Below are 9101 nucleotides of genomic sequence, written 5' to 3'. Positions count from 1 at the left end.
CTTGGGGACTTCTCAAGGGTCTTGGTGGCCTTTCTGGGGTCTTGGTGGCCCTCAGGGGGTCTTGGTGGCCTTTGGGGACACCTCGGGGTGAGGTTTTGGTGGCTTTTTGGGGATTTGCTGTCGCTTTTGGGGTTTTCGGGGCCATTTTTGGGGATTTTAGGGCAATTTTTTGGGATTTCATGGCCAGTTTTTGGGGTTTTCAGGCCATTTTTGGGTTTTCCTGACTATTTTTGGCATTTCAAGTCCATTTTTCGGGTTTTCAGGCCATTTTTTTGGGATTTAGTGACCTTTTGGGGGTTTTCAGACCATTTTTTGGGATTTCCGGATCATTTCTTCGGTTTTCATGACAATTTTTGGGATTTCGTGGCCATTTCTTGGATTTCCCGACAAATTTTTGGGATTTTCAAACCAATTTTTTGGGATTTTTTGGCCATTTTTGGGGTTTTCATGATTTTTTTTTTTTTTTAATTTCTTGACCATTTTTTGTATTTTTCACACCATTTATAGGTTTTTCAAACCATTTTTTGGGGGTTTTCACACCATTTTTGGGGATTTTCAGACCACTTTTTAGGGTTTTCAGACCAATTTTTGGGATTTTTGGGGTTTTCAGGCCATTTTGGGGTTTTTCATGACAATTTTTAGGTTTCCATGACCAAGTTTTTGGGATTTTTTTGGCCATTTTTGGGATTTCCTGACCATTTTTAGGATTTTCAGACCAATTTTTTTGGTTTTCAGACCAATTTTTGGAATTTTTTGGCCATTTCTGGTTTTTACAGGCCATTTTTTGGGATTTCCTGTCCATTATTTTGGTTTTTCAGACCAATTTTTGGGTTTTTCAGACCAATTTTTGGGATTTTTTGCCCATTTTTTAGGTTTTTCAGATCATTTTTTGGGATTTCATTACCTTTTTTTTGTTTATCAGCCAATTTTTTGAGATTTCCTGATCATTTTTTGGGATTTCTTGACCATATTTTTGGGGTTTCAGCCCATTTTTTAGGTTTTTCAGACCATTTTTTGGGATTTCCTGACCATTTTTCAGGGTTTTCACACCAATTTTTGGGATTTTTTGGCCATTTTTTGTTTTTTCAGCCAATTTTTTGAGTTTTCCTGATCATTTTTTGGCATTTCCTGACCATTTTTTGGGTTTTTCACACCAATTTTTTTGGATTTTCACACCAATTTTTGGGATTTTTTTGGCCATTTTTTTGGTTTTTGGACCATTTTTTGGGATTTCCTGACTAATTTTTGGATTTTCACACCAATTTTTGGGATTTCTTGACCCTTTTTTGTATTTTTCACACCAACTTTTGGGGTTTTCACACCAATTTTTGGGATTTTTTTGGCCATTTTTTTGGGTTTTGGACCATTTTTTAGGTTTTTTCAGACAACTTTTGGGTTTTTCACACCAATTTTTGGGATTTTTCGGCCATTTTTGGGATTTCCTGTCCATTTTTGGGGATTTTTTTGTCCATTTTTTTTGGGGTTTCGTGACTATTTTTGGGATTTCTTGACCATTTTTTGTATTTTTCACACCAACTTTTGGGGTTTTCAGACCAATTTTTGGGATTTTTTGGCCATTTTTTGGGTTTTTGGACCATTTTTTAGGTTTTTTCAGACAACTTTTGGGGTTTTCAGACCAATTTTTTTGGATTTTCAGATCATTTTTTGGGATTTCCTGACCATTTTTTAGGTTTTTCAGACCAATTTTTGGGATTTTTTTGGCCTTTTTTTTGGGTTTTGGACCATTTTTTAGGTTTTTTCAGACAACTTTTGGGGTTTTTCAGACAATTTTTAGGATTTCCTGACCAATTTTTGGGATTTTTTGGCCATTTTTGGGATTTTTTGGCCATTTTTGGGATTTTTTGGCCATTTTTTGGGGCGGGGTGGGGTGGGGGAGGGGCTCGTTACCCTCGGCCTTGGCTCCGCCTCCTCCCCGCAGCTCGCGCTCTGATTGGCTGCAGCCCCGCGGGGGCGTGGCCTGCGCTGGCCCCTCCTCCTGGGCTGAGCCCCGCCCCCGGGGGGTAATTAGCACCCAATTAGTTAATTGGCACCCACAATTATCCATTCATTAGCACCCAGCTTGTTAATTAGCACCCAAAATTCGTTAATTAGAAGCCAAAATTCATTAATTAGCACCCAAAATTATCCACTCATTAGCACCCAATAAGTTAATTAGCACCCAAAATTAGTTAATTGGCACCCAATCTGTTAATTGGCACCCAAAATTATTCATTCATTAGCACCCAATAAGTTAATTGGCACCCAAAATTCGTTAATTAGCACCCAATTAGTTAATTGGCACCCACAGTTAGCCACTAATTAGCACCCACAATCTGTTAATTAGCACCCAATTAGTTAATTGGCAACCAAACTTCATTAATTAGCACCCAATCTGTTAATTGGCACCCAAAATTATTCATTCATTAGCACCCAATAAGTTAATTAGCACCCAAAATTCGTTAATTAGCACCCAAATAGTTAATTGGCACCCACAATTAGCCGTTAATTGGCACCCACAACTTGTTAATTAGCACCCAATCTGTTACTTGGAACCCAAAATTCATTAATTGGCACCCACAATCCATTAATTAGCATCCAATTAGTTAATTGGCACCCAAAATTAGTTAATTGGCACCCACAATTAGTTAATTAGCACACAAAATCCATTAATTAGCACCCAATTAATTAATTGGCACCCACAATTTTCCATTCATTAGCTGCCAACGCCTTAATTAGCACCCAGTTTGTTAATTGGCACCCAAAATTCATTAATTAGCACCCAAAATTCACTCATTGGTACCCAAAGTTAGTTAATTGGCACCCAAAAGTATCCATTAATTAGCACCCAGTTAGTTAATTGGCACCCAAAATTCGTTAATTAGCACCCAATCTGTTAATTGGCACCCAAAATTATTCATTCATTAGCACGCAATAAGTTAATTAGCACCCAAACTTCATTAATTGGCACCCAAAGTTAGTTAATTAGCATCCCCAAATTCATTAATTAGCACCCCAAAATTCATTAATTAGCACCCCAAAATCAGCACCCGAAATGAACTGGCACCCGAAATTAATTAGCACCAAAAATTAATTAATTAGCAGCCCAAATCAACACCCCAAAGTACCCCAAATCAGCACCCGAAATTAGCAACCCCAAATTAATTAGCACCCGAAATTAGCACAAAAAAATCGATTAATTAGCACCCAAAATCAACATCCGAAATCAACATCCGAAATTAGCACCCAAAATCCCAAATCAGAAACCCAAAATCCCAAATTGGAACCCAAAATTAGCACCAGAAATTAGCACCCAAAACCCCAAATTTGGACCCAAAATTTGCACCCAAACCCCAAATCAGAACCCCAAATCAGCATCCAAAATTTGGACCCAAAATCCCAAAATTTGCACCCAAAACCCCAAATTTGGACCCAAAATTAGCACCCAAAACCCCAAATTGGGACCCAAAATCAACACCCAAAATCCCAAAATTGGGACCCAAAATCAGCACCCAAAACCCCAAATCAGCATCCAAAATTTGGACCCAAAATCCCAAAATTAGCACCCAAAATTAGCCCCAAAACCCCAGTTTGGGACCCAAAATTAGCACCCAAAATCCCAAATTTGGACCCAAAATTAGCACCCAAAATCCCAAATCAGAACCCCAAAATTAGGACCAAATTTGGACCCAAAACCCCAAATTTGGACCTGAAATTTGCACCCAAAACCCCAAATTTGGACCCAAAATTTGCACCCAAAACCCCAAATCAGAACCCTAAAATTAGGACCAAATTTGGACCCAAAATCCCAAACTGGGACCCAAAATTAGCACCCAAAGTCCCAAATTTGGACCCAAAATTAGCACCCAAAACCCCAAATCAGAACCCCAAATCAGCATCCAAAATCAGCACCCAAAACCCCAAATCAGAACCCCAAAATCCCAAATCTGGACCCAAAATCAGCACCAGAAATCCCATATTTGGACCCAAAATCAGAACCCAAAACCCCAAATTTGGACCCAAAATCAGCACCCAGCAGGGAATGAAACCCCAAATCCAGGAGTGGGCAGGGAAGGAAACCCCAAATCTGGGAATGTGACCCCAAATCAGGAATGAAACCCCAAATCTGGGAATGAAACCCCAAATCCCAGCAAGAAGCAGGGAAGGAAACCTTTGATCCCAAAAAGGAGCAGGGAATGAGATAATCCCAAATCCCAAATCCCGAATCCCAAATCCCGAATCCCAAATCCGGAATCCCAAATGCCAAATCCCAAATCCCAAATCCCAAATCCCAAATCCCAAATCCCAGCAGGATCAGATTGGGCAGAGCAGGGAATCCCTGTCACTCCTGACCCCAAATCCACCCAAATCCCATCCCAAATTCCCAACCCAAATCTACCCCAAATCCCAACCCAAATCCTCCCCTAAATCACCCCCAAATCTCAACCCAAATCCCATCCCAAATTTCCCCCAAATTCCACCCCAAATCCCAACCCAAATCCCAACCCAAATTCCCTCAAATTCCCCCTAATTCCACTAAATCCCATCCCAAATTCCAACCCAAATAACACCAAATTCCACCCAAATTCCCCCAAATTTCACCCAAATTTCCCCAATTTCCACCCAAATTCCCCCCAAATTCTCCCAAATCCAAACCCAAATCCCATCCCAATTTCCCCCAAATCCAGCCTAAGTCACACCCCAAATTCCCCCAAATTGCCCCAAATCCCAACACAAATCCCATCCCAATCCTGCCCCAAATTCCCCCCAAATTCCCCCAAATTCCACCCAAATTTCCCAAATAATTCTCTCTCCCTTTACCTTTCCGGACGATTTGGATCCCATTGGGTTCACATCCTTCCTGGCTGGACATCGGAAAATCCCGACTGGACATCCCGGAATTCCCGCTGGACATCCCAGAATTCCCACTGGACATCCCGAAATCCCGACTGGACATCCCAAAATCCTGACTGGACCTCCCGGAATTCCCGCTGGACATCCCAAAATCCTGACTGGACCTCCCGGAATTCCGACTGGATGTTGCTGATTCCCGACTGGACTTCCCAAAATCCTGACTGGACTTCCCAAAATCCTGACTGGACATCCCGAAATCCCGGTTGGACATCCCAGAATTCCCACTGGACATCCCGAAATCTTGACTGGACATCCCAAAATCCTGGCTGGACATCCTGAAATCCTGACCGGACAGCGGGAATTCCCGACTGGACATCCCGGAATCTTGACTGGACATCCCAGAATTCCGACTGGACGTTGCTGATTCCCGACTGGACATCCCGGAATCCCAGCCAGCCATGGGAGAATCCCAACTCAAATCCCGACTGGACATCGGGAATTCCCGACTGGACATCCTGGAATTCTCACTGGACATTGGGAATTCCCGACTGGACATCCTGGAGTTCTCACTGGACATCCTGGAATTCTCACTGGACATTGGGAATTCCCGACTGGACATCGCCGAGTCCTGACTGGACACTGGGAATTCCTGACTGGACACTGGGAATTCCCGACTGGACATCCTGGAATTCTCACTGGACATCCTGGAATTCTCACTGGACGTCGGCAAATCCCGGCTGGACATTGGGAATTCTTGACTGGACATTGGGAATTCCCGGCTGGATATCCTGGAATCTTCAGTGGACACTGGGAATTCCTGACTGGACATTGGGAATTCCCGGCTGGATAGCCCAGAATCCTCGCTGGACATCGGCAAATCCCGACTGGACGTTGGGAATTCCCGACTGGACATCCTGGAATTCTCACTGGACATCCTGGAATCTTCAGTGGACATTGGGAATTCCTGACTGGACTTTGGGAATTCCTGACTGGACATCCTGGAATCCTGACTGGACATTGGGAATTCCTGACTGGACATTGGGAATTTCTGACTGGACATCGGGAATTCCCGACTGGACATCCTGGAATTCTCACTGGATATCCTGGAGTTCTCACTGGACATTGGGAATTCCTGACTGGACATCCTGGAATCTTCAGTGGACATTGGGAATTCCCGACTGGACATTGGGAATTCCCGTCCGGACATCCCGGATTCCCAGCCGTGTCCGGAGGGCGTGGGGGTGACGTCATCCTCGGGATTTTCGGGATTTTCAGGATTATCGGGATTTTTGGGATTTTCAGGATTATTGGGATTTTCGGGGTCACGGCCCGGCCGGAGCCTCCGGAGCAGCAGGAAGCGCAGAGTGTCCACTGGGATTGGGATGGAAAAATGGGATTTTGGGGTTTGCCAGAGGGAATGGAAAAAATGGGGGTTTTGGGGTTTTCCCGACGGAAATGGAAAAATGGGGATTTGGGGTTTGCCCAAGGAAATGGAAAAATGGGGATTTGGGGTTTTCCCAAGGGAATGGAAGAATGAAAATTGGGAATTTTGGGGTTTCCCAAGGAAGTGGAAGGAGGAGAATTGGGATTTGGGGTTTTCCCGAGGAAATGGAAGGAGGAAAATTGGGATTTGGGGATTTCCAAAGGGAATGGGAAATGGACTGAGGAAAATCAGGGATTTGGGGTTTTCCCAAGGACATGGAAGGAGGAAAATTGGGAAATTTGGGATTTTCCCAGCCCAGGAATTCCCAGATTCCCCTCAGCCTCACCATCGTCCAGCGCAGCCTCGGCCAGGGCGGGGGGTGTGGCCAGCGGGAAGGGGACAGGGATGTCCCCAGGGATGTCTCCAGGGATGTCCCCAGGGATGTCCCCAGGGATGTCCCCAGAGATGTCCCCAGGGTGTCCTCCTGGCTCCTCCAGGGCTTTGTCCCTTCTGGTGAGGTCATCGGGGTCATCAGGATCATTGGGGTCATTGAGGTCATCATTGGGATCGTTGGGGTCATCATTGGGGTCATCGTTGGGGTCATCATTGGGGTCATTGGGGTCATTGTTGGGGTCATCGCTGTCGGCTGTGGGAAAAGGGGATTGGGGCTGAAAGTGGCTTTGGGGACAGGAGGGGAGTGATGGGAATGGGATTGGAATGGGATTGGGAATGATGGGAATAATGGGAATGATGAGAATTGTGGGAATGGGATTGGGAATTATGAGAATAATGGGAATAATGAGAACAATGGGAATATGGGAGTGTGGGAATAATGGGAATAATGGGAATGATGGGAATGGAGTGGGAATGGGATTGGGATGGGAATGGGAATAATGGGAATTATGAGAATTATGGGAATGGGAATGGAGTGGGAATGGGATTGGGAATAATGGGAATTTGGGAATGATGGGAATGGGAATGGATGGGATTGGGATGGGAATAGGAATAATGGGAATTATGGAAATGATGGGAAGAATGGGAATGGAAACAGGAATGGGAATGGAATGGGAATGGGGTGGGGATGGGATTGGGATAGGAATGGGAATTATGGGAATTATGGGAATAATGGGAATAATGGGAATGGGATGGGAACGGAAATGGGAATGGGGATTATGGAAATAATGGGAATAATGGGAATAATGGGAATAATGGGAATTATGGGAATGGGATGGGAATGGAAACGGGAATGGGAATAATGGGAATGGGAATAATAGGAATAAGGGCAATAATGGGATTGGGACAGGAATGGGACAGAGATGGGCACAGGGACAAGGACAAGGACAGGAAGGGAATGGGAATATGGGAATGGGGAATGGAATGGGAATGGGACAAAGAGGGGACAAGAATGGGGACAGGACGTGAGGGACGTGTCACCAGAAGGTGACAGGGGGTGCCAGGAGGTACCAGGAGGTGCCAGGAGGTGACAGGAGGTGACAGGAGGTACCAGGAGGTGACAGGAGGTGATAGGAGGTGCCAGGAGGTGACAGGAGGTGACAGAAGGTGACAGGGGGTGACAGGGGGTGACAGAAGGTGACAGGAGGTACCAGGAGGTGCCAGGAGGTGACAGGAGGTGACAGGAGGTACCAGGAGGTACCAGGAGGTGACAGGAGGTGACAGGAGGTGCCAGGAGGTGACAGGAGGTGATAGGAGGTGCCAGGAGGTGACAGGAGGTGACAGAAGGTGACAGGAGGTGACAGGAGGTACCAGGAGGTGCCAGGAGGTGACAGGAGGTGACAGGAGGTACCAGGAGGTGACAGGGGGTGACAGAAGGTGACAGGAGGTGACAGGGGGTGACAGGGGGTGACAGAAGGTGACAGGAGGTGACAGGAAGTGACAGGAGGTGACAGGGGGTGACAGGGGGTGACAGAAGGTGCCAGGAGGTGACAGGAGGTACCAGGAGGTGCCAGGAGGTGACAGGAGGTGCCAGGAGGTGACAGGAGGTACCAGGAGGTGCCAGGAGGTGACAGGAGGTGACAGGAGGTACCAGGAGGTGACAGGAGGTGACAGGGGGTGACAGGAGGTGACAGGAGGTACCAGGAGGTGCCAGGAGGTGACAGGAGGTGACAGGAGGTACCAGGAGGTGCCAGGAGGTGACAGGAGGTGACAGGAGGTACCAGGAGGTGACAGGAGGTGACAGGGGGTGACAGGAGGTGACAAGGCCGTCCATACCCAAGGAACACTCCTCAGCCCCTGGCTGAGCTGCAGAGCCGCGGGAGAGCACTGGGGACACCGAGGGGTCTGCCAGGGACAGCCTGGGGGACAGCAGGGGACAGCAATGTCACCATGGGTGCCATGGGGGCAGCAGGGTCACCCTGGGACAGCAGTGTCACAATGGGGACAGCAGTGTCACCCCAATGTCACCATGGGGACAGCAGGGTCACCCTGGGACAGCAGTCACCATGGGATGGCAGTGTCACCAGGGGACAGCAGTGTCACCATGGAAACAGCAGGGTCACCCCAATCTCCACAAATAATTCCCCCAATTCCCACAATTAATTCCCACAATTAATCCCCCCAATTCTCACAATTCCCACAATCCCCCCCAATTCCCCCAATTAATTCCCCCAATCCCCCAATTAATCTCCCCAATTAATCCCCCCAATTAATTGTGGAACTACAGTTCCCCCACCACCCCCTCACCAATCCCCCAATCCCAATCAATCCCCAATCAATCCCCAATTAATCCCCCCATCTCCCAATTAATCCCCACCAAATCCCCCAATCAATCCCCCAATCAATCCCCCAATCAATCCCCCAATCAATCTCC

General features: G+C 46.5%; 1 protein-coding gene across 4 annotated transcripts in view; it reads right to left on the bottom strand.

Moving 5' to 3' along the window:
- Positions 1-9101, bottom strand: part of LOC146427376 (uncharacterized) — a 44534-nt gene that overhangs the window by 14823 nt on the left and 20610 nt on the right. Inside the window, exons 11-15 of one of the 4 annotated variants that reach the window (XM_085082645.1) lie at positions 8504-8586; positions 6621-6920; positions 5226-6222; positions 4819-5015; positions 1909-2001 (exon numbers count right to left, since the gene is read on the bottom strand). In XM_085082645.1, coding sequence (XP_084938771.1) covers positions 1909-2001; positions 4819-5015; positions 5226-6222; positions 6621-6920; positions 8504-8586 — 1670 coding nt within the window. The remainder of the gene's footprint in view (positions 1-1908; positions 2002-4818; positions 5016-5225; positions 6223-6620; positions 6921-8503; positions 8587-9101) is intronic. The other 3 variants (XM_085082646.1, XM_085082644.1, XM_085082643.1) reach the window with 3 other exon arrangements.

This window comes from Lichenostomus cassidix, chromosome 25 (genome assembly GCF_008360975.1).
Source record: "Lichenostomus cassidix isolate B80296 chromosome 25, HeHo_3.0, whole genome shotgun sequence".
NCBI lineage: Eukaryota > Metazoa > Chordata > Aves > Passeriformes > Meliphagidae > Lichenostomus > Lichenostomus cassidix.
Note: the sequence above shows the minus strand (reverse complement) of the source record. Positions and strands in the feature narration are given on the sequence as shown.